The 24,317-nt window shown below is 49.3% G+C and overlaps 10 protein-coding genes across 10 annotated transcripts; 8 read left to right on the top strand and 2 right to left on the bottom strand.

Annotated features, from left to right (window-relative positions):
- Positions 1-137: 137 nt before the first annotated feature.
- On the bottom strand, positions 138-2,007 carry VFPPC_09297 (hypothetical protein; the record flags this gene model as incomplete). Its single annotated transcript, XM_022428650.1, has 2 exons — positions 138-1,458; positions 1,529-2,007. 2 exons carry the CDS (start codon positions 2,005-2,007, stop codon positions 138-140), a joined length of 1,800 nt encoding a protein of 599 aa, XP_022284134.1.
- A 654-nt stretch (positions 2,008-2,661) lies between these two features.
- Positions 2,662-3,073, top strand: VFPPC_14576 (NADH:ubiquinone oxidoreductase, B18 subunit; the record flags this gene model as incomplete). Its single annotated transcript, XM_018292344.1, has 3 exons — positions 2,662-2,692; positions 2,768-2,892; positions 2,969-3,073. 3 exons carry the CDS (start codon positions 2,662-2,664, stop codon positions 3,071-3,073), a joined length of 261 nt encoding a protein of 86 aa, XP_018139168.1.
- A 2,907-nt stretch (positions 3,074-5,980) lies between these two features.
- On the top strand, positions 5,981-7,429 carry VFPPC_09298 (amino acid transporter; the record flags this gene model as incomplete). The annotated part of the gene is made up of 1 exon (XM_018287859.1): positions 5,981-7,429. The coding sequence occupies one exon, from the start codon at positions 5,981-5,983 to the stop codon at positions 7,427-7,429; it is 1,449 nt and encodes a 482-aa protein (XP_018139169.1).
- A 639-nt stretch (positions 7,430-8,068) lies between these two features.
- Positions 8,069-10,099, top strand: VFPPC_09299 (heterokaryon incompatibility protein (HET) domain-containing protein; the record flags this gene model as incomplete). Its single annotated transcript, XM_018287860.1, has 1 exon — positions 8,069-10,099. The coding sequence occupies one exon, from the start codon at positions 8,069-8,071 to the stop codon at positions 10,097-10,099; it is 2,031 nt and encodes a 676-aa protein (XP_018139170.1).
- A 1,461-nt stretch (positions 10,100-11,560) lies between these two features.
- On the top strand, positions 11,561-12,094 carry VFPPC_09301 (phospholipase A2; the record flags this gene model as incomplete). Its single annotated transcript, XM_018287862.1, has 1 exon — positions 11,561-12,094. The coding sequence occupies one exon, from the start codon at positions 11,561-11,563 to the stop codon at positions 12,092-12,094; it is 534 nt and encodes a 177-aa protein (XP_018139172.1).
- Positions 12,095-12,770: 676 nt separating this feature from the next.
- VFPPC_09302 (hypothetical protein) lies at positions 12,771-13,802 on the top strand (the record flags this gene model as incomplete). The annotated part of the gene is made up of 1 exon (XM_018287863.1): positions 12,771-13,802. The coding sequence occupies one exon, from the start codon at positions 12,771-12,773 to the stop codon at positions 13,800-13,802; it is 1,032 nt and encodes a 343-aa protein (XP_018139173.1).
- A 521-nt stretch (positions 13,803-14,323) lies between these two features.
- On the top strand, positions 14,324-15,223 carry VFPPC_09303 (hypothetical protein; the record flags this gene model as incomplete). Its single annotated transcript, XM_018287864.1, has 1 exon — positions 14,324-15,223. The coding sequence occupies one exon, from the start codon at positions 14,324-14,326 to the stop codon at positions 15,221-15,223; it is 900 nt and encodes a 299-aa protein (XP_018139174.1).
- Positions 15,224-15,860: 637 nt separating this feature from the next.
- On the top strand, positions 15,861-16,536 carry VFPPC_09305 (phosphoglycerate mutase family protein; the record flags this gene model as incomplete). The annotated part of the gene is made up of 3 exons (XM_018287865.1): positions 15,861-16,071; positions 16,162-16,309; positions 16,377-16,536. 3 exons carry the CDS (start codon positions 15,861-15,863, stop codon positions 16,534-16,536), a joined length of 519 nt encoding a protein of 172 aa, XP_018139175.1.
- A 1,572-nt stretch (positions 16,537-18,108) lies between these two features.
- Positions 18,109-20,049, top strand: VFPPC_18146 (laccase-1; the record flags this gene model as incomplete). The annotated part of the gene is made up of 3 exons (XM_022429801.1): positions 18,109-18,364; positions 18,439-18,922; positions 18,981-20,049. 3 exons carry the CDS (start codon positions 18,109-18,111, stop codon positions 20,047-20,049), a joined length of 1,809 nt encoding a protein of 602 aa, XP_022285213.1.
- Positions 20,050-21,050: 1,001 nt separating this feature from the next.
- On the bottom strand, positions 21,051-22,896 carry VFPPC_09306 (drug:H+ antiporter-2; the record flags this gene model as incomplete). Its single annotated transcript, XM_018287866.1, has 2 exons — positions 21,051-22,514; positions 22,579-22,896. 2 exons carry the CDS (start codon positions 22,894-22,896, stop codon positions 21,051-21,053), a joined length of 1,782 nt encoding a protein of 593 aa, XP_018139176.1.
- Between the last annotated feature and the right edge of the window lie 1,421 nt (positions 22,897-24,317).

The raw sequence follows: 24,317 nt of genomic DNA, 5'->3' as shown, positions 1-24,317 counted from the left end.
CAGAGCTTCCTGGTGTAATGGGCTATGGGAACATGTATCTTGTCAGAGACGACAAGGACGAAACAAAACATTGAAGAATTGGATCTGCAACAGCAACCTTCCGTACACAACCTACCGTTCTTCGCCCTCATGTGAGATCAAAAACCGAAGTGGCTGAGCAAGCTCATTTCAGTCGATGAAATAGTGCTTCCAGTTGGACACGCCGCCAAAACCCGCTCATACTTCCTTACTAGATCCTTTTGCTCCGAGTTCGTCGGGTAATTCTGAACTGGTTTGCCTTGCCCCCCTCTGTTTCGGTAATATATTCGGGTGTTCTTATCAGCTGCAACGTCGCCAAAAGCAACGGCCTCCAAACAAGGATGGCCATCTCGGCCAAAAACCTTCTTTAGGAATGAAGAAAGCTTCCTATTCCAGGCAGGAAGATGCCACGGGGCTTCAGATCGTTCTATCTGTCCGACAGTAAATCTAAAATGGATCATTTTTAGGCGTGGCCAATGGGTTGGAAGGGAGTCCGAGATATCAACCGGAGACTCGAAGTCGGAGCAAACCCCAAGGAATTCTAGAGGCAAGGAGGCCAGAGGAGTTGAAAGCACACCACCCTCGCCCGCAACCGATTGGGCGTCCTCATGGCTCACCTCAGCCCCCCTTCCCTGCCGCCTGTTAAAAGGCAGGCTGTAATCGTATGGCTCCTCGAATTCCGTCTCAAGACCATACTCTTGGACAATAAGTCGCCGGATCCCGGTATGTGTTTTGGCAATATTTTCCCAAAGGCCGACAGCATCAACCTTGCCACAAAAGCAAAGTACGAGCTCATAGAGCCCATGAAATGTGCCCAAGAAGCTATTTATACACGACAAAGGTGCGAAAGGTGAATAATGTGTACCCCAACAGCCCTGAAACTCAAAGGCTCTGAGCGATATGCCCGGTTTCGCCGTCGTAAGGGCATTGAAAAATATTTCGCATCCCCAGCATTTTCGTATACTAAGGCTCCTCAGGGTAAAAGTATTGATATGATGCGCAACTGTCGAAGTCAGTGGTACGTGACAAAGTGACAAAACTTGAATGTTGCCCAGGAAGGGGCTGGGTTGACGATTCAAGTTTAATCGCAAAATGTGATTTGCAAAGTAATCACCGCCGGATTCAATAGTGTCCTCCTGATCATATCCAATCCCATCTTTAAGTTCCTCCCAGTCCACAAAGTCTAGCTCAAGTTTCTGGAGATGCGGTGCGTTGATTCGAACTACTTCGGCTAGGGCATGCATGTACGCGGCGTTTGGTGCCTGCCAAGTCAGACTTCGCAAGTGATCAAATGCTGACAGGTTGATATCGATGCAACGTGCACCATTACAGATGAGTTGCGTAACCAATTCTAAATGGCGAATGGACGAGCCATGGTTTCTCTGTAAAATACCGTTGACACCGAAGACTTCATTTGGTACACATAAGCCTAATCGCCACCTTGGCTGTGTTAGTGCATTATACTTTCTGAGGAATACGCGCAACTGGATACCGCATTTAGAACAGTTGCAGACGGCCGTACCTGAAGCTGTGTAGTTGCTCAGCTTGAAGGTTTTTAAGCGTTTTGAGAACTCGGTGGCCTAACTCGTTCATGCGAAGTGAACAGCAAGTAATCTCTTCCCAACGTTCTGGATCTTCGGCCCCTCGTATGAGGAGTTCATGGACGCATTCTTCGTGCGAGGAGTTTTGGAATGTAAGGCGATGCAAATGTCCAGGGAGAGACCCAGGAACCTCTGCAGTCGAGAAATAGGGCTCTCCTTCTGCCGACGATGTTGGGAATATATCGATAGCCGCTGAGTAAAATAGAACAGGTTTTATCCCATGGCGGATCGATTTAGACACAGAAGATAATGATCTTAAATCTTCAATGGGGAGCTTGTTCCGGTGCGATGTCAGCGAGTACAGTAATGTAGAGCCGGGACAACACACCTCTTTGGCAATCCCTTGCAATATTTCTAACGGCAAGTGGCTCAAGAAATTGGAACTCATGATCCTGTCCTTTGAATTGCCAGTAGACGGCGAGAATGCGGTGATTGCTTTTAGAGACAGAGTCTGGCGTCAACTCCGTCGTTGAGATTGTGTTTGGCGGATGGGAACTCATGCAGGCTTCAACAGTTTGTTGAAAGGAGAAGAAAAAAAAAAAAAATTCAGAATTCGTCAACTGTGATAAATGATGCAGCACTGCTTGGCAGCTGTCAAGTGAAGTGCACAGCTGCTAGCAACTGTCATTCGTCCTATGTCAAGTCAACTCCAATCTGATGGGCCATGATAGCCGTCGCGCACTGAAGACAGGCCGTTGTTGATAAGTCCATTTCATAAGAGAAGATGGGAGCATTGTTATTCCGTTGGCGGGGCATTGTAGTCTGGAAGTCGCAGCGTAGTTACTAAATTAAAAATGTAAAATGAAAACCATTAAATCCCAGTAGCAATTGAACTCCTCGATCTCATATCTTTCATACTGACTGCCTTGATCAAGAGATTGAGACGCCAACAGCTGTAGGTCTGGAGCACCTAACCTAAATAGTTGCCTTGATTATCAGGCTGCAAACCTTCAACACTGGCCGACTTTCAGCCGACAGACATCGTGTTTCCAGACTACTCTCTCAACCACGAGATTTTGGAAAGCCAATTGATCCATAAAAAATGGCTTCCGACGCAGCTACAGAGACGCGGGGTACGTTAAATGGCCTAATTTTATCATTGGGACACAATTTTGCGTCATAACGAGCCTACTAACCCTTCCTCTTAGCCGCCACCCGCGAGGAGATGCGCGATGCCCGTCTTCCGCTCGCCTACCGAGACAGCTGTGCTCACCTCCTAATTCCGTTGAACAAGTGCCGGAAAGAGACATGGTATGCGCCGTGGAAGTGCTCTGTAAGTCCCGACGGTCGATGACGATGCCGGAAGCATTGGGTCTTGGGCATCCAGCCGTGGCTAATGCAAAGCTTAGGACGAGAGACATAGCTATGAAAAATGCCAGTACGACGAATTCAAGAAGAGAGTGGCGAAGATGGATGAGTTGCGGGAATCAAAGGGCGGCGAGCGAAGCAACTAAACGAGTCGAGGGTGCGCGGTCAGCCCACGAGGGCAACGCCTGTACATATATTTTTTGTGGAAGGAATAGAGAAACGTTGACAACGTCTGAGACTGAGCGAATCTATGTGAAATATGGGCGAGGCTTATGATTGCGACTGCGCGGCCCTTTAGAATGGCAGAGGCAAGTTTGTTGATGGCTCAGTTGTGCGAGGCCATCATTGCGGCTGGTTAGACTAGATGGGACGACTCACGACAAACACAAGCTGCATCCGATTGCGTACGAGTCTCCACGTTATCGAATATGCGGCCGACGTTAAGAGGCCGAGTCAACACGAGAACGAGAGCATGGTTTGGAACCGGAATGAATAAACGAACAGGCTAATGTGCGTGGAGGTGTTGCTTCATGTCATTCGTTTGGTACTCCAGCTGATGCACTGGATACATCCGTGGTTTATGCCCGTTGAGTAGGTGAGGACAGGAAGGGGTCACGAGATGTTCATTGTGCCGTAACGCACTATGCTTTGGCTGACCAACTGTGTTCCAGCAAGCATGTTTGAGATAATAGGAAGAACGCGGATAACGAGCTGGCGAAGGTTAACGGCAGGAGCTGAAGAGCGATTACAAGCTGCACACATTCCGAGAATACTAGGTAAGGGGACTTCAAAATGCTCAAATGGCAACACCTCGTCGCCAATGCGAGCCTGCGACGGCTTCCATTAGTGCCGTAATGAGGCAGGCATGGAGATCAAAGCAGCTTTGCTTAGAACATATTCTTTCGCTCAGCATTCTCAAATATGTAGCTAACGTGCTATAAAATCACCAATGTGTCCAATTGACAACGCTGACCAAGCTGTTCAACGACCACTTACGAACGATGAGGACTTCTGGCGGACGGCGGATTCCACGAGCATACCCTACCCAACGTTGATGAGCCCGGAATTCGAAATGTTACAACTGCGGCATAGCCTCTTCATGACCCCGTGTCGGGACTTTTGGCAAGAAAGCACAATGGGATTTGACGAGGGCATCTGTCAGCACTCCGCAAATTTACCTTGATGGACTAAATCATTTGGAGACAAGGATTTTGCGGAGGGCGAAACCTGAGTTGAGAATCGTCGAAGCTTCCTGGTCGTGCTTTTGAAGTTGCCGGAGAAGGGATTGTCAAAGTGGACATGTTACGTATGAGCAACAAGGTTACCTGCCAGGGAGCGGGCATGACCACATGTCTTCCAGAGTGTGGTTGAGCACGCGCAGCAAACTAGCAATGACTTTGCCTCGTGGGATAAATCCTTCGCTAATGCTGGGAGACAACATGACCGTTATTGCTACGGCTTTAATCGTCATCAATTTTGGTGTCTTCCAAAGCGAATTCACCCTTCCGAGATGCAATCAGTGCCTTTGTGCAGAGTACTCCGTACTGCTGGAGTACATGATTCATACCTTGAAGCATGTAAGTGGAGATGAGCTTGGCATGTCCACATACCACTGCCTTCTGAGAAATCTACAGCATTTCCTGCGCTTGATCTACACGACAATTGGGTCATTACATTGCTCCAAGACTAAATCTGCACCCTCTTCATCTCCGCCGGAACAGATAGCTTACCTTGTTGGGATTCTCCGGAGTTGTTGGAGCGGATTGTCGGAATGGCGGCTCTGAAGAACAACTGAGCCATGGGCGAGCAGACAAGACCGCTAGTATCCATAACCGGATAAGAATCACCTTTTTTGATCTATGATGGTAGCGAGGGTCACCAGGACATTAAGAAAGCACGTCAATGTTGAGAACTCTGCGTGTATCTGACGGACGTCGGACTGTGCTATGAATCTCGGCATCAGTCAAATATCTGCGCACAATGCCCTGACTCGGCGGTTTTCTGCCCAGCTCACATCACTCGGTGCTCCGTCTGCGAGAGAAGATTCTTCGGCAGCGCGGAGCACCACTGGAAGAATCTGCGTAATTCCCGTCAAACTGAGATGGAGGCGTCGGGATCCGCCAGCGCCACACTAGTTTAAGCATAGTGGCAGAGATTTCCCCTGCAATGGGTTCGGCATCGCGGTCCAAAGGCTGAAGGCGCTAGAAAAACGAGGTCCAGCACTCGAAGAACTTGACTGTGGATATTTTGACTCACCGACAAAAGGTTGACAGAACTGAACTTCCGGACAACGTTGACATTTCCTGGGCCGAAACTCATCTGCTGGGAGTAGGAGAACACAATTGCTACATCTGCTGAGAATGCGATGAAACCGGTCAACATCTCAAGTCAGAATACATGTTGGTGCTAAGAATATGTGGAACTATGCTGTCGGCGAAGCGACGGTTGTGGTTCCCACACCTCTCCACTTGACAGAGCTCATGATGCTTCCGCTTTTCTGGTATACGGCAAGTTCAAGCATGTATGTGCTTCATTCACCTTTCTTGGTAACCCCAGAGTCAGGGTTGTGAGAAAATCTTGACGCGGGTGGCACAGTCGCCTAGAGCGTGCTGAAGTCTGTTCCGTCATTGTTCTTGGCTCATCTGGAGAGCGATGGCAGTGTAACTCGGAATCCGTGGTGACAGTGTGGAGGATGGAGGATAGCTACCTACCAGGAATTCTTTTCTGTACTTGGCCGACTTTGTCACTGATGCACAAACGAGATGGTCCACCTTCTCAGGGTCTTATCTGTGTCTTCCCCACGGGACCAGATAAACCCAATTTTCGCTAGAGTAGAAATCCTCTTGAGAAACCTGAGAAGGAGTCTTGCCTTTTTTCCTCTTCTCACTTCCTTGCTCTCCGTCGTTGAGCCTTGCCAGCATTGAAGAGCCTGCCACTCGTGTGAGCTGCTTCGACTCATTCGACCTTATATCTCGCCTTGCTTGCAAGCGAGAAGTGACGTCTGGGAGCATAACAGAAGAAGAATTGGTCTGGAATAAGGGTCTCTCACGGAAATGAAGTTCTTTCAATCCAGGAGGGACAAGAAGCAGTGGGAGTCCCAGTACGAAGACGAAAAGCAAAAGTACAACGACAGTCTTAATCGAGAAGATGTCTCCCCAGCACGTGAAGGAGTCTTGGTTGGCGAGCAGGAGCAAGCCGCTAACATCTTCAGCGAGGGTGGCAAGAATTACCGAACAATGGGACGTTGGGACACTGCTCTAGTCCTTGCGTCTAATCAAGTTGGGTTGGGTATTCTTTCTTTGCCCAAGATTCTCGATGTCTTGGGAATTGTCCCCTCCGTTATTACCATTATAGGCTTCGGCGTTGTATCTTGGTACACGGCATACGAACTCCTTCAGTTCTACCGCAGACACCCGCACGTCGTCAACATGGTTGATATGGCTCGTGTTGTTGGAGGTGTGCCATTTGAGATCATTTTCGGAATTTGCCTTCTCATCAAGATCTGTTTCACATGCGGGTCGGCCACCATCACCATTTCCATTGCGCTCAATACACTCTCCAACCACGGGATGTGCACAGTTGGCTTTGCAGGTATCGCTGCCATTGCATGCTGGTTGCTCTGCTTGCCCCGAAAGTTCAAGTTTGTGGCGCAAGTTGGTCTCCCATCCACGATTAGCATCATTGCTGCTGTTCTCATTGTTATCATCAGCCTTGGCGTGTCACCACCGCAGAATGCGCCGCCCGGATTCGACAAGAACTTGAAGGTTGTTGGAAACCCATCCTTCTCAGATGGTGTCAATGCAGTTCTGAAAGTTTGCTATGCCTATGCTGGCAATGTTGGGTTTGTCTCATACATGGCCGAGATGAAGAATCCTGGCAAGGATTTTGTTCCCGCTCTCACCGTCCTGCAAGTATTTTCCGTCGTCCTCTACGTCGTCATAGCAGTAGCTATTTACTGCCTTTCTGGTCAATACACCACCTCGCCGGCTCTGGGATCTGCGCCTACCATCCCAGCGAAAGTTGCCTACGGAATCGTTCTGCCAGCTATTCTATCTACTGGACTGGTGTTTGGCCACACGGCCATCAAGTACCTCTACGTTGTTGCCATGCGAGCGATGAAATCGACTGATCAGCTTACCGATAGATCGTTCAAATCTTGGGGCACATGGATCGCATGTGCTACTCTGTTCTGGATCGTTTCGTTCGTCATCGCTAACGCAATTCCCATTTTCGACTCTATTTTATCCATCGCCTCTGCCACATTCATTGCATGGTTTACCTTTGGCATCAGCGGCGTGTTTTGGTATCACCGCAACTGGCAAGAGAGATTTCACAGGAAGAACATACCCCTTGCTATTATCAACGCGTTGCTTATTGCTCAGGCTCTGTTTATGAATGGCGTTGGGTTGTGGGCGGCGATTACGCAGTTGATTGACATATTCAACGACAAAGAGAACAAAGTCGGAGGCGTGTTTCCCTGTGCAGATAACTCATTGTTTTAATTTAACGGAGATTCTTTTGAAATGAAGCGACGAATGTTGGCCAGTTGCAACCCTTGCCTGGTGAATAGCTGTGTGCACTACGCGAAAATGGATAACATCGAATGGCCTTCGTTCTGCGGCTGTGTATGCCGCCTCGTGATCTGCCTTATGGCCGGCCTTCCAACTTGAGGTTGACGAGGCACGAGCCGTTCTGAGTCTGCAAAATGTGCCTGTACAAACAATGCGATACGTCAAATGCAACAGCTGGTGCATTCATCACACCAAAAGTGAGGCGGGATGCATATAAATGCAGACAGAAGTTGGGCAGATTCAGCGAATCGTGGCGATGCATTGACCGATGCCCATCTACGAGCAATTTCGGCGCCTCAGAAGTCTCTGATACCAAGTCGCCTCCTCAAGCATGTCTATACACTATTCTGTTTTTACGACGCAGCAAAGCTTATTCTGTCACTCTCCATTTTTGTTTTGCCTGTGTTCGATTTCTGTTCCCGGACAGTTTTAACCAATTTCGCCTATAATTTTTGACAGAGAGACAAAACCGTACAACCAGTTCGTGATTCCTTCGCGTTGACAACATCCGAGCACCAGACACTTGGTGTTTTTGGCCGCCGCCTCCGCCATCGGAGCTGACGAACCACGATGTTAACGTACAAAAAGCTTGATACCTCAAAAGATCAGATACGATTAATTCGTTTCTTGCGGAATGGAAATACTCCTCTTGAATTCTCCTTAGAAACCGTCTCCAAGGATGACAAGATTGAGTATTACTGCCTATCCTACACGTGGGGAGACTCAACGACAACATGGCCCATTATTGTCGATGATGCCAGAGTTTCCGTTACTGAGAATCTCGGGATGGCCCTGCAGAGAATAAATGACGAAGAATGTGTCCATCTGCTCTGGGTAGACGCACTTTGTATCAACCAGCAGGATAACATCGAGAAGCGGCAGCAACTACCCTTAATGGGAGGGATCTACAGTAACGCTTTGGCCGTGTTTGCATGGATTGGCGCTGAAACTGCTTCGTCAGGAGATGTTATAGAAGAAATCGTCAGAGTTGGAGATATTTTCGTCATGGACCTGTTGCGAGGCATCTTATCCCCGGCATCCGAGGTTGAGGTTGCCATGGCGGCGCCAATGCTCAAGTCACATAGCTTCTTGGTACGCACTTTGCTTCCACTAGCAGGTGGCATCGTCGGCCGATGGGTGCCACGGCCGTTTGAGAAGATTGGATGGACGTCTCCAGATAAACTTCCAACTGTTGAAGCATTCACTGAGTTCTTTTCCCGCCCTTACTGGAAGAGAACATGGGTTGTGCAAGAGTTAGCGACAGCACGTGAAGTATATATGCTCTGTGGATGCAAAAGAGAACCACTATGGACACTACTCGCCTGGGTTTACCACATGGTACTTATAGCAGCTTTGGGAGTCACTGAAGAAATGGGCATATTTGAATGGCTCCTTTCCGTTGCGACTTCAGGTCTGAAGGCTCTTGAATTTTTGCGTGCAATCTCTGTACACGACCCGAGAAAGGGTTTGGAGATTCTGGACCTTATCCAGGAATGTGGTCAAATGGAGGTGTCTGTTCCCCAGGACCGAGTTTTTGCCCTGTTGGGACTTGTGACAGATGACGCCAAAGTTGGGGTAGAGGTTGACTATTCCGTCCCTCTCCAGGTACACTTGGAAAGAGTTACAAAAAATTTCTTTTTGCGTCGCGGTATTAAGCTTGGCTGGTTGAATACTAGCCGGCACCCATGGGCATCTGGCAGTCCAACTTGGGTTGCTCTGCCGTCAACCAATGTAGGGAACGATTTCTCAAGGATGAAGGCTCTTTTTTACCGTAAAGAAACTGGTAGGTCATTGACGCAAAGTGAAAGTACGGCGAGCAGCTTTCAGGCTCATGGGAATACGCTACCCACTGTATCTCGAGCTGCTTTCCCTGCTCCGGGAGTTTTCAGAGCAGCGTGCTATTCGATCGGAGAATTCGCTCGTAGCGAGCCTTTACTTCGATTCAGAGATGGCGCGGAAATAAAAAGAGCAGTTCGTCAAGTCTTGGGCGCGGCATCTCTCATGGATGTGAGCCCTTTCCTAGGGGCGGCGTTTATGTTGAAAAACCTGAATTCCTTTGTCAACTCTGCCAACCTAGTCACCAACTCAGCTTGGGTTGCTAACGATCAGCACGACTATCCTCTATGGTGGCTCTTGATCCGACATGCCAAGCCATGTCCTGATGATCCCGGGAGCACTCTCCAAACCGCCATGTGGCAGACCGGCTTCCAAAAGCTACAGAAATATTTGGATGACAGAGTCGAGGGCGGAATAATTCCAAAAACTGGTCCTACGGATGACATGACGTGGCAGCAGCTGGCTGAGCTGTCTCAGGAGGAATCCTTGTACGCAAGATGTGCCACATGGTCGTTTTTTGTATACGACAATATATCAATGTCGGTATTCCGGACCTCTAATGGGTATCTCGGAATTTATAAAGGAGTCATGGAAACAGGGGATCGCCTGATCATCCTTCCAGGAGTGAATTTACCCCATGTTGTGCGACCTATCGGGCCGGATCGCTACACTATACTGGCAGAAGCGTATGTCCTTGGGATTATGCATGGCGAGTTCTTTGATACTATTCCCACGCCTGAACCCACGTGGATGGAATTCCATTGATGGTCATTAGCAGTTAGATAAATGGACAGTTCAATAACGGGTTCAACCGATGGCTGAGTTGGTCCTCTAACACCCGGACACTAGGTCATTTATCTTGCATAGATGAGAGGTAGTTCATTTATCGGTGCTGACTTACGACAAATTGTTCTGAAATAATACCTAAGTAGTCATACATGTATTAGAACCTGCCCGCTCTTGTTTATTGAGAGCGGACATTTGTAGAGCGATTGTATTTCGAGACTTGGTGATCCAATGTTCTTGAACCAGCGACCAGTGCTGTGCAATCTACAGACAATTGACACAGACAGTTCCTTGTCGATGAGCTCGCTTCTTGGATGGTGATCCCGCCAAGACTCGGTCTAGTAGCCATGCCGATCTGTCGATAGATGCGAGATTTACGAGCGTCTCGATTGGGCGAACCTTGTTCAAGTTTTCGTTGACCCTCTTGAACTCTATTCTCTCGCCTTCATTTGGAGCTTGCATTGGGGGTCTATCTAGAACGGATTGGGACGTTTCGCAGGGCTATTTCGAGGCTTCCTCTTATCGATGGCTGGACAGGAATAATTCAGCCGTGCATGGGCAGAAGAGTCCACAATTCTAAACTCTTTGCAAGCCTACTTACAGTTACCTACCAGTGTGTAGAGAAACCCCGATGTAATTGCCCTATGTGTACCAAGTCTATCGGCACAGCCAAGGAAGCAACAAGCAACGTTTCAGGTAATGCGCGTTTTATTTTCACTACACGTATCCAAGAACAGCTCCGATGTGTATTTTTAAGCTTCCCAAAATTCTCGGCGCATAAGCAGAAGCAATCCCAAAGAAGCAAACAGTCGGGTAAATAGTACTTCTGGGTGGGGAGGGTTTGGACTAATGAATGAGAGGCTGCCACCCTACCAAAGCTGGCAAGTTAAGCCATGCGGTGAATAGTTGTTTGTTCTAAAGGTAAGCTTGAGGTCATCCCCCGCTCAATAGACCGGCGGTGGCCGGTTCTCAATGTTCCTCGTGAGCCAAGATGTTTGGCACCTTCTGCAATAGTCGTAACTAGGAGCGATGGTACTGGATTGATTGGAGCAAGTTTTGGTCGCTCATTATTCCTTTGGGAAAGGACTGCGAAGATGAACGAACTGAGGCTGGGGATATTCGTCCGTACATACAATATCCGTTGATGATTACTCCCACTTAGAGCAAGGACAGGACCTTTGTCTGATAGCCCCGCATCATCTGTGTGATTGACGCCGATGGACAGCATAACGCAAGTTCAAAGATGCTCGGAGTTGAAGAGTTGAAGCATGGCTCATGTGAGCAATGTTCGGGATAAAAGCTGTCTGGTCGGAATTGAACTATTTAAGAAAGGGACAAGTCCGAAGTTAAAGTTGCCCTCAGTCCTCTTGAGGTCGACCGTGTTACAGAATCCACACACGATATTTCTGAACTTGGACATTATAGTAAAACATTATCATTATGAAGGGCTTCATCACCACAGCCGTGGTATTCGCTGTCGCCGCCTCAGCGCTACCCACCGCCAGTCCGGCTGAGGCCCTATGGCAACTTGAGAACCGCGCGACCACTTGCACCAATGCTGCCACCGATAATCTCATCTTCACAGTCTCCATTGATAGCTTCGAGAAGTCTCGCAACGCCAAAGACCCTTCAGCTTGTGACTGGTCCTCTGACAATTGCTCCTGGTCACCGGACAAGCCAGACGGCTTCAACTTCATCCCCAGCTGCCACCGTCATGACTTTGGCTACCGCAACACAAAGGCCCAGAAGCGCTTCACCACAGACATGAAGACGAGAATTGACGACAACTTCAAGAAGGATCTCTACAAATACTGCTCGCAGTTCTCTGGCATTTGGTCCTATAAGGGTGTGGAGTGCCGTCGCATTGCGGACATTTATGTTGCCTTTGTGCGTAAGCTGGGCAAGCGGGTAGGAGAGGAGCGTGAATTCACGGCGCGTGAGACCAGCATTCTCGATATTCAACTGGATGATTAAATGAAGGGTTATACTTTGGGAATGACGTGGTTGATTCGACAGTGTACAATAACTTACATAAGGAGAGGTGGAGTTTGAACTGATTGGCCAGAGTAGCTCTATTATTTATACAAAGTATACAAAGCATTCAAACATCTTGCGGTAGTTATTAGTTACAAGTGTTTTACGCAAGTAGACACCCGTCGGTTGGCGAATATTAGAATTTGCGCATACTAAGCATTGTTCTCGTCGAATGCTTGCATGTACAAAAGTTTGGGGCAGAATAGAAAGGGCAACGGGAGATGAAAGAACCTTCTGACATGGTTTCTTGACCTGGAAGTAAGCCATTCTGACTTCCATTATAGCGCGGAGCCACTGGCGTGGTGTAGATCGGGCTAATTCCACTTCAACAAGCCCACGTGAAGTCCAGGAACAATGGCGTTGGCCAAACAAGATGGTAAACCCCGCCAGTTCCCGTACCTTGTTCACAAGTTACCACCATCTTCAGCCACCAAAGGCAATGAGATATATACATATGCCGGAAGAGACGGCTTCGGTATCTGTCAGAGTATAGCGTCCTTTCTATGTACTTCTACTAAAATAGACGGTTACATCGCCGAAAGTCTCGCATCAAACTTCCTTTGTTGTGAAATGGCACCAGGAGCTTCAATCGCAGAGAACTGCAATCGCCGACAAGATGAGAATGCTTACATTCGTTGCGGGCCTGTTGCCGCTTGCTACAGGTCTAAACATCACGTATTACCAAAACGTGCCATTGGCCCCTTCACCGCTTCCTCCTTCTCACGCTGCGTCAGATGGGGAAAAGATTATTGAGCTGTTTCAGACTCTCGGACGGACAACAATATGGAAGAGTATAGCCAATATTACCATCCAGGGCGACACCTTTGAGCCCGAAGGCATGGTACGCCTCGGCAATGACCGTTTCATAGTTTCTTGCGGCGAGTATACCGAGTCCACCAAGAAATACCCAACAATCATAAATGGTACTGATCGAACTCCCGGCCAAGGATTCGGCCACTTGATTGTGTTCAATGGCAAAGGTCAACGACTTGCTGATGCCACCATTACCAAGCAAGGTGCTCTGGAATATCATAATGGCGGGATCGATTACGATGGTAAATTTATCTGGGGCACAATTGCGCAGTATCGCCCGAATACAACTGCGTATGCCTACAAAGCTGTTCCCGCGTCGCTGGAACCCAAGACGGTTTTGTATTATAAGGATCATCTTGGAGGCGTAGTCCATGATACCCGCGACAACAAGATAACTTGTCTGAATTGGGGGTCAAGGAACGCATCAACTTGGAGCCTAAGTCATATCAAACCCGGCTGCGTATCGTCCCCAACGCCTGAAAAGGTGGTTCGCAACCCAAGCTACTTTGTCGACTACCAGGACTGCAAGTGGTTAGGGCACAGCAAGTTTTACCACGGTAAGAGCGTGATGCTCTGCTCTGGGGTAGCGACCGTTGGAAACTATAATCTGGGAGGCGTGGCATTGGTCGATGTCGATACTATGGTGCCTCTGGCAGAAGTTCCGATTTCACTGGAGAGTGCATTGGGTGTGAGGATGACGCAGAATCCGGTGGATGTGAGTGTTGAGAATGGCAGACTGAGGTTCTATTGGATGCCGGATCAGCGTAATAGCACGCTGTATGTTTACGAAGCTCAACCGGATAGTCCATTTGAATACGGAGGCGGCGAGCTTTAAGATGATTGTAGAAGTTTCTGATCTGGCTATCGAGGTCAGGACTCAAACCACCACGCGTCACGCTGTAAATAATAAAGTCTGCCACGCGGCTTTGACGTATTAGGCTACTCGGGTTACCATTGGAAGAAATCCTTTTGGGAAAATTGGAAATACGACAACCTGGTGTCATAGGCTTCCACATTTGATCTGGATTTTGTCAAGTTGTTAATTGGTTGCCTGGAGCTGGACAAAGCGGCGTCAACACCATGTATTCAGGTGCCTACAACCCAACAGAATGATGAATAAAAGGTCAATTACAGTATACCATCGTTTTCAACAAGTCCAATCTTTGTTTGAATATTGATAAACTGAGCAATATGTGGCGTAGTGACATTGTCGCGGCTGCGCGATTCATCACAGCTGACTATCAACAGCCTCATGTACCACCACACTCACCGGCCGAAAGTCATTGCACAAAAAAAGAATCTCCGGCATCCCGGTGCGAGGATGGAAAAAATGTCACAAACCGCCAGTCACCAGTCATGTTTACTCGATTCAACGACCTGCCTTCAGAAATCCGCGGCCTCATCTGGGAAGCAACGCTTCCGCCCCGTCGCATCTTCCACGTCAGAGGATCAATAACGATATACCCAGAACAAGGCTGGCCGTCGCTTAAGCGCTTCATATTTCACATACAGCACCGACATCCTGTAGCTACACAAGTATGCAGAGAATCGCGAGCTGCCGCACTGCGTCGCGGGTTCTTCTTCCCCAAGTGTCCAGATGTGTGGTTCAATCCTGACCGGGACATGCTCTACATTGACAGGAACCAGCGGCGACTCATTCAGAGTCAAGGCGGAGACGCCGTATATCGAGTTGATGGTCTAGAGCGCGTCAAGCACCTGGGTATTGAATGGAGAGCGTGGTTTCGGGACATTCCAGCTCTGCAGTCAGAGGAAAGTATGAGGGAGAGATGGAAATACGCCCTGCGTTCGGTGAATCTCTACATGCCCAATCTGGAGTCTATCAACTTTGTGCTGCCACAAACCCGATATTGTGGAGGTATGAGCTTCGGACGAGAGCCATACGGAGCTTGGGAACATCCCTGCGAATTAATTACTTTGCCTGCAAATATAAACGTTCCATGGGGTAAGACCTTGCCGCCTGGGGCGCCATTGACGGATCCTGCATTGGCCGTGTCGTTTGGGCGTCAACTGACGACGCGCCTGACGACTTGGGAGACTATTCGAGGGCAAATGATTGATGCGCTTGAAGATGATGACGAAGCAGCAAAGGAGGAAGAAGGAGAAGAAATAGATGAGCTTGGCCATGTAATGCCTCGTCCAGGCGGGCAAATTCCGCAGGTCGTGGGATGGTGGCTGCTTCGAGTTGGTGACGGCACGTCGTACAACAACCAGGAAGTGAGGACGTTTACATCCTGAAGGTTGCAAATGGAGACAAATACAAATACCAAACACAAATACAATCGCTAGTCGTATGCAGACTAAACAATTGCAACCCCAGAACCAGATCCTTCGAATGTAAGCGAGACTCAAGTGTATGGATGGATGCATTAGACCCGGACAACCGGTGATTTTGGGCGGACTCGGCCGTGAGACAATGGTCAAATCACACTGACGATCCATCACCTTTCATCTCCCAATGTTACATGATGATCTCGGTCATGCCCCGACTCCTTCTGGCCATTCTCGCCGTTCCCCCCCGCAAGGATCGGTCGCCAATGGGATCTAGTGTGCCTATAAACTTTGCCGATCTCAGCGCATCAAAACCCATCGGGCTGACCCGAAGGCTGGTGAAAACGCACGAATGGCAGTCCATAGTCAGTGAATGGGCGCTCGTAAACTGCTGCACGTGTGTTTTCGCTTACAATGTGCCCAGCCACCATGGTAGACGTGCCCGGCCCGGGGGCCAAAGTAAGACGGTTCAATCGGCATTTGAGGATTTTGTGTTTGGAGCCAGATTAGATCTATAAGTGGCGTGTGTCCCGGTTCTAGGTGGTTAGTTTTGAATTGATAAATCTTGACAGAGAGACGACGGAAAAAGTGACATCTTAGCACAATGAAGTTTGCATATCTTCTTACTCTTGTTGGCGGCGCCGTCGCAGCGAATCCCATGGTATTCTTGATCCGCCATGGTGAGAAGCCCGCGGATGATGATCAGCCGGGCTTGAGCGCCCAGGGCAAAAAGCGTGCACAATGCCTCAGAGAGGTCTTTGGAGCAGGATCCAACTATCACGTTGGCTACATTCTGGCCCAGGCCTACAAGCCAGGTACGGATACAACCGTCGTACAACTTTAAAGCCATCTGCAAGGGGCGATGTCGGACACAGCACTAACCATGTGTATGATCACCACTCTAGATGGCTCGAGAAAACGCCCGTTTGACACGGTCTCGCCGCTGGCGCAGGATCTTGGACTCAAGGTTGACACCTCGTGCGACCGAGATGACAGCAAGTGTGTCAAGAAAGCTGTAAAGAACTACAAGGGGCCCGGAAACATTCTCATCTGGTAAGACGTAAAGACGGACAGACTCTGCTCCGCCTAAATCTCAAATCACTAACTTGGACTTGCGTAGCTGGGAGCACAAGGCTTTGAGTGACATTGCAGAGGAGCTGGGGGCAAGCGACGTGGACGACTATCCCAAAGATCGGTTCGATGAGATCTGGATCGACCCTTATCCCTACAAGAAGATTACTGACATTGTTTCGGAAAACTGCTCTGGTCTGGACAACTAGGGTTTCGATGATGGGCTGTTAGGAGCATGTTAGGGGCATGTTAGGGGCATGTTAGTTGTACATAAACCGGTTTGCGTGACGACGGAGCTGCGTTGGCGGCCAAGCACATAACTCTGTAGAGCATTGATTGACATTAAACATGAAAATAGACTTCAGTCGTGTTCCCGTTTTCGTTCCGTCTCTGCAAATGCTGAGCATCAGTTGTGTCTCCCTTTCCAGAATTTGGATTCTGGTCGCACGACATGGCGTAAAATAAGCAGCCTTGGTGCAACCCTTTGTGCCTTCGGGCTTTTCTACCAGACACTACTTTGAGCCACCATCTCACATAATGCACTCTCGGGCGGTGCCAATATTGGCATTTGCTCCATCAGCCTCATTGAAAGCCATCGGTTGCGCCGTGTGTGTCACCAACGAATTGCGACGGGAGAAGAAGGACTTGAGCATGGCTGGCTGCAGACACCTTTGGTAATGTAAATGTACGGTGGAAAACAAAGACGAGAAATGGACCAAACAGTCATCACAGACATGCAGCCTTGTGCATTTTGTCACTTGCTCAGTGTAAATTTCGGCTCGAGTTTGTTCGTGGCGCGGAGGAAATAATATGCAGTGCAACCTTTGAGCAGCGTAATGCGAGGGTCATGGCAGGTCAATGATAGGTTGTGTGACCACATTGACAATGACGCTTTGAATTATTTTATGCGCTTGACGGTGTACTGCGTACTTGTCGTCGGGTTGGGAATGTTTAATGTTATGTGCTTAAAGCTGCCCAAGGGGCGGAGCTGAGAGAAAGTTGAGGCCAAACATCCACATGTGAACATCGAACATCGAGTATCGCGGCGCAGTTTCTGTTCAATGCGCTGGCATAGGCGTTCCAGATATTTTAATGTAATTAATTCAGGAATCGACCGACATGGTTGATTTCGGCGCGGCGCTCGATTGGCAAACGTCGGCTGCGGTCAGCTCACCAGATGATCGTCTCATGTTATCAAGTATGTTGGTCGTCGATGTATTTCTGTCAAGTCAAGTCTGGTCCGTCTCCCTTGAGAAATGATGGCGGTGTGTTACTCAAGCGCACTCATCCCAAGAGCAGGATGGGCAGCACATGGCTTATTACCAAGTTAATTACCTTTGTACTCCGTATTTCCGTGCTTGGCAATTTTCTTTTTTCCAATCCTGGGGGTTTCTGGGGGTTTCTGGTGCCACCATCCGATTTTGGGTGTCGAAGGGGAAATGAACGACTCAGATTTTGGAACGGGAGGCTTGGTGATGAACCAATGGGTTGGTTCGATCAACTTGACATTTCCAAAATAGCTCCACCCAACAGCAGCAACGCAAAGAACCAACAACGAGTCCAGACAAGGGAAGAAAATGTCTCGCTCCTATTGCGGCGAACTGCGTTGTTGCTCAAGCGTCTGATGTCTTGTCTCTTCTCTTCTCCGGCTGCAATCCCGGCCAAAACCAACATGACCTTTCCTCTTAAAAGGGTTCGATATCGCCCACCTGTTTCGACAATTCGCGAGTTTGCGAAAAGATGACATATCGTAGCATCATGACTGCGAGACATGACCCGCCATGCTTTTCTCCTTGGTCATAGCGATTTTGTGCCCCTTGGCGGCATGGGCGTTGCCCAACTTGACCGACTTGAAGGGAGCAAAGGTGTTTGACATGACGGTGACCTGGGAGAAGTATGCTCCAGATGGCGTAGCCAGGGAAATGCTTCTCGTCAATGGCAAGTCACCGGGCCTGACGATTGAGGTTGAACAAGACGACTGGGTCGTTGTCAATGTGTTGAACAAGTCGCCGTTTAACACATCCGTACATTTTCATGGTGTGTTTCCTGCGCATAACTCGAAGACTCACACCACATATAGGTTTATTATTAACACGATGTATCAATAACAGGCATCGAAATGGAAAAGACTCCATGGTCAGATGGCGTACCAGGAGTAACCCAGCGTCCTATTGCGCCAGGCCGCACTTTTACATACAAGTTCCAAGCCCTCCAGTACGGCAGCTACTGGTACCATTCACATGCAAGGGGACAGATAGAGGACGGGCTCTACGGCCCAATTCTGATACATCCTCGACCTGGAACCACCAAGCCATTCCACATGATTGAAAATGATCCAGAAGCCATCAAAGCCATGGAAAAGGCTGAGCGGGCGGTCCATCCCTTGATCCTCTATGACTACATGCACATAACCTCAGAACAGAAAGCAGACATCACTCCCAAAGCTGGCGTCGAAATATCTTGCTACGACTCGATTCTCTTTAATGGAAAAGGTCGCGTACGATGCTTGCCAGAGGGTGAACTGATGTCCCATCTAAGTCCTGTACAAAAAGCAGACCTGGCCTTGGTGCCGGGCGAAAAGTTGACTGACAAGGGGTATGACGTCCCATCTTCACATCAAGCGTCACATATAATCTTGCTAATACATGTGTAGCTGCTTACCTGCCATTGTGATGGCAGCCTTTGGCGGCGACGCCAAGAAATACAACGCGAGCGCAATGCCACGCGGAATCTTTGAAGGCTGCAAAGAAACCAAAGGCTCTACTGAAGTCGTCAAAGCCAACTACCCAGGCCGTCACTCTTGGGTCGCCATAGACATTCTCGGAGCAGTCAACTTTGTCAACGGCGTAATCGCAATCGACGACCACGACATGTGGGTGTATGCCATGGACGGCTCATACATTGAACCACAAAAGGTTCAAGTCTTATGGGTATCCAACGGTGATCGATACTCTGTTCTGGTCAAGCCCAAGCGGCCGGGAAAATTTCAGATTCGGTGTCATGCCAATAGTGCGCCGCAAACAATCATCGGAAACGCCATTCTTCACGTCCCCGGTATTATTTTCAACCCGCCCACGCCAAAGCAGTACATTGACATCATTGGCAACCCGTTATCTCCGGATGTTGTGGTGTTCAACCAGACGATTGCGTATCCGCACCCTGCTGAACCGATTGCACAAAAGGCCGATGACCTTTATGTTCTCAACATGAAGTTGGATGGGGCTTCATATCGTTGGGCGTTGAATAGCTCTGGGCTCGATCCGATAACACTGGACCACACTCTTCCACCGCTGCTGTTCAGTCCAAATACGACGAAGATGGAAAACGTGACAATCACCACGCGCAACAACACATGGGTTGATCTTGTCTTCTTTGCGTCGGTGTTTCCCATGCCCCCTCATCCTATTCACAAACACGGCGTCAAGATGTATCAGATTGGTGCGGGCCAGGGACCGTTCAAGTGGAAGTCGGTGGAGGAGGCTATGAAGGAGATACCGGATCGTTTTAACCTGGTGAATCCACCGAGACGAGATACCTTTACTTCGATGCCAGCAAGAGATGCAGTGAATTGGGTGGTGGTGCGGTACCATGTTAGCAATCCTGGGGCATGGCTGCTACATTGCCACATCAATAATCACATGATGGGTGGTATGATAATGGTTATATTGGATGGTATAGATGCGTGGCCGAAAATTCCGCCCCAGTATCTAAACTATTCTTGATGAAAAGTATGGTCTTTTGGGGAAAGGTTTACCAGGTGTATATTGTTTGAAGAAGCGGCGGCTGCCTTTTTGTAGATGTCAACGTAGAAGCTAGTAGTATGGGGCAACCCTTGAAAACATTCGTTCAACCGTGCTTCGTCTGTACAGTGAATGTCCGTGTTGGTTCTGTCGACCTGGGGAATGAACCAACAATGGCGTCTGGTCCCGAAACCCTCCGAATGTAAGTCTCACACAGACTGTTGAAAGGCCATGCATTGCCCACCTCAAGCTTCTCATTTAACGCCTTCAACAAAGCTGTCTTGGCAAGGGCTCGAGCTTCTACGAAAGAACCTTCCGCTCACGCGTGTCCCCATAGACACTGAACAGCAGGCAGACCGAAACGGCGCTGCAATTATGTGATGTTAGCTTCTCCGATGGGCCGGCCAATGCGCAAGTATCTGTGCAAACCTGCTAGAGCGATCTAATGCAACAGTGCTTGTTCCCTGGAATGACGAAATCCTGCGTATAGATGGTCTGAACCACTGTTGACCACAGAACCTTGGAAGTCTGGACAGGCACTATAAGAAGGTTGTTGATACTGCAACTGGCAAGGTGGTCAGCTATGCTTCACCAAACACTGTGAAACTGTATGAGAAGCTTGGATTCAAGAAAGTAGGCAGCGTCACGCTTGATTTGGACCTCGCAGGAGGTGGAAGTAGATATACACACTTTTGCACGCTGATAGAATCACAAGAGACATACACCCCAAGGATCTTGTGTAATGAAACATCGTGTACAGGATCCTCACTTGCGACATCACGGCGACATGGAACACGTTTCGGTAGTTGTATACCTTTCTATTAGAGACCAGAGTGTCTATAAGTACTTTCGTTATGCTCCCATGTCCCATACGTTTTGCCAACTGAGTGGGGACGGCGTATGCCAAAATGCAAAATATAAACCGAAAACGCCAAACCATGTCTAGATTCTATGATACACACCCCTTGATTCTGCGCCTAAGCCTAAGCGGCAGCCATCTCAATCTTCTTGCCTTTGACCGAGTTCCACGGCACCGCGGCAGCGCCGATAATGGACAGGGCAGACATGGCAGCAGAGACGTAGAAGGTGTTGGTGACGGCACCGTTGTACGCTTGAAGAACAACAGGCAGAAACTCCTTGGGAATAAGAGTCTGCACCTGAGTAGCACCGACGGAAACGACGCTTGCAGGGTTAAGACCCTGAATGTGGGCATCGGCAATGTTGGAGACGAGCTTGTTCTGGAAGACGTTCTGAGCGACGCAGATGAAGAGAGCACCGCCTAGAGTCTGAGAAAAGATGATGATGGCAGTGCCAATGGCAACATCGGCACCGTCGAGGGAAGCCTGAATAGCAACCATGGTCTGCTGCATGCCCAAACCGACACCGATACCAAAGATGATCTGGTAGCCAATCCAGTGGGCAGCGCCGGTATCGACGTCAAAGGTGGCCAGCAATCCAGCACCAACGGACATGAGAACGGTCGAGGCAATCATGAAGGGGGCGTAGTATCCGAGAGTGGTGACGAGACCGCCAGAAATAAGGGAGAAGATAACGAGGGACAGAATCATGGGCAGATTCTTGATACCGGACTGAATGGCAGATGTGCCTTGGACAGCTTGGAACCAAATTGGGAGGTAGTAAACCATGACGAAGAATGCGGCACCCAGGCAAGCACCAAAGAAAGCGCAAGACCAAACAGTTCGGTTCAAGAAGACGCGAGGAGGAACGGTAGCCTTTTCTCCTAACCAGACTTGAACCACGAGGAAGCCGATGATGAGCACACCAAAGACAACAAACAAGCCAATGATGCGGCCATCCTTCCAGGCATACTTGGTACCACCCCACTGCAAAGCCAACAGCAAAGACACAATACCAGGGATGAACAAGAAGGTGCCGAGCAGATCGAAGGACTTGATCTGCTCCTGGAGGCTCAGCTTGCTCTTGGCAATCTTGGGCTTAGGCAGCCGCAAGAAGGCAATGATGAATGCAACGGTAACACCACCAAAGGGCAGGTTAATGTAGAAGCACCATCGCCAGGTGACGTGATCGGTAAAGGCACCGCCCATAAGAGGTCCAGCAACAGAGGCAATGCCGTACATGGACCCAATGATACCCATGTACATGGGACGCTGGCGCAACGGCACGGATCGGTTGATAATCAGCAAGGCACCGGAGAATACACCAGCAGCGCCAAGTCCGGCGATGGCTCGGCCGAGAATAAGGCCCACGGAGTTTGGCGTGGCACCGCAGACGAGGGAGCCGACCTCAAACAGGAAGATGGCGAAGAGATAGACCCATTTTACGGAGTAGAAGGTGTAGAGTTTACCAAAGATGAGCTGGACGGCGCATGTGGTGAGGAGATAGGCAGAACCGTACCAGCCGACATCTTCGAGAGCTTGGAACTGATCGGTGATTCGAGGAATGGCGGTCGCGATAATGGTGTTGTCCTGGGAAGTTTTGTTAGTAGATGTGACGGAGATATAGATGACGCTGTCAGATATGTTAACCTACCAATGCCATGCAAAACACCGACAGGCAAAGGGCAATGGTGATTAAACCCAGCCTCCATGCCGCAGGGTATTCGGTGTCGTCCTCTTGTGATTCGGTCTTGGTGTCTGTCGTGGAAGCAGCATCGCCACCCTCTTTGGTCGCAGTTACGTCGTCTCCATCTCCCTCCACATTTGCCAAGGCGGCTGGCTTTTCTGACACTTGCTCGGTAGCAACAGCATTCGTCGAAGTCGATTCTGCGTCTCTGGGTTCGGTTTCCTTGTGTCCCGTACGGCCGGAATTCACGGAGGTGACTTCTGTGGAGCTTCCGGAGGCGACCATCTTGGCAGTGTTCCGCGAAAGCCGCGACGGAATACAAAATAGTGTGGATATCCCAGTTCTTTAGTGTAGTTTACAACAATTAGATAACTGTTGTTATATCCAGTCTTCCACCTGGAAAAAGGAATGGAAGTTCTGCTGACTGAGGTTGACGATGAAGTGGGAAACCAGACGGGAAAGCAAGCCTCAGTGACAATGAGGCGCCACGATGACAGTTAAGTATAATGTCATGAGCATGTTTGCTCGGCGGCGCTCTTACACAAGGAAATTTTTTCCTTAACGCGACGGCAATATTACCCACAAGGCAAAACCCGCTCAATCAACCGCAAAGCTTGCCCATGTTCGCCCATGTCGCCCCCGGTTGCCTCGTGCCTGGGCTTGACCACACTCATCGCTCATCCCATCCTGACACGGGCCAAAACGGTTGCGGAGCCCCCATTTCGGACTTGCGGTGTTCTCTTGGCCCCGAAAGATTTCTGCGCCCCTGCGTGACTGGTAACTCCGTCAAAGTTTTGTGTGTGTGTGAGCAGAAATGATGTTGGGGACACGTTATGACTGGTCAGGATCTATGAGATGAGAGGTCTATCGGCACTTGTTCATTGTCACTCGTCATACTGAACAATACCCTTTTGCATTTATTGTCACTTGTTTCTCATGGTCACCTGTCGGAATTCTAAGATTGATTGATATCCGGTCTCGTCCGGATTTTGCGATTACGTCCGGAATGCGGACAATGTCGTAGCAACGTCAGCTTCCCGCATTGGGCTGCCACGCGGGAAGCCAGGTGCCTTTTCCTCCCTTGGACCCTCTTTGTCTTTTAGAACCTTTGTTACGGCTCACTGATCATCCAAAAAGGCACAATCTAGGTGCCCATTTTCACTTTGGTGTGCCTTTTTGGCGGAGTTCCGCCCTTCCAGCGGTCATGTTGGCTGTCCTGAGTCACTGTTAGCCAGCAAACCGCCAAACACTAGCCTCCGGAAATCCTCCTCCCGTTGAAATCACGGCCTCTAGGACAACATTGATTTGCGGCATGTGGGCTCCAGGAAGTCCTAGCATATGTTCATTTGCTAGACGAAAGGGGGGGAGTGGAGTTTTGCAAGTCCACCGTTACGCTAGGCTCATGGGCTGGAAGACTGGCGGAGTCCGAGACCGAAGCTTGTCGCGAACAAGCAATTTGCAAAGGACAATGACAGAAACCGGTGTCTTCTTGGCATTGAACCCACCAGGGTCCGGCCATGTCACTGCCGCCCGCCTTGTTTGTGCGAGACACGAAGGCGCGGTTTTGACATCGACGTGGCGCAAGGTGGGTTCACCGTGACTGGACTCAAAGTTCACGACTTTATTACACACGAATTGTGCGAGTGCTTCATGATGGCGACTCTCATTGATCAGACAGTCATGCATGTAGCCTATTCATGACGAAT

This window comes from Pochonia chlamydosporia, chromosome 7 (genome assembly GCF_001653235.2).
Source record: "Pochonia chlamydosporia 170 chromosome 7, whole genome shotgun sequence".
In the NCBI taxonomy this organism is placed as follows: domain Eukaryota; kingdom Fungi; phylum Ascomycota; class Sordariomycetes; order Hypocreales; family Clavicipitaceae; genus Pochonia; species Pochonia chlamydosporia.
Note: the sequence above shows the minus strand (reverse complement) of the source record. Positions and strands in the feature narration are given on the sequence as shown.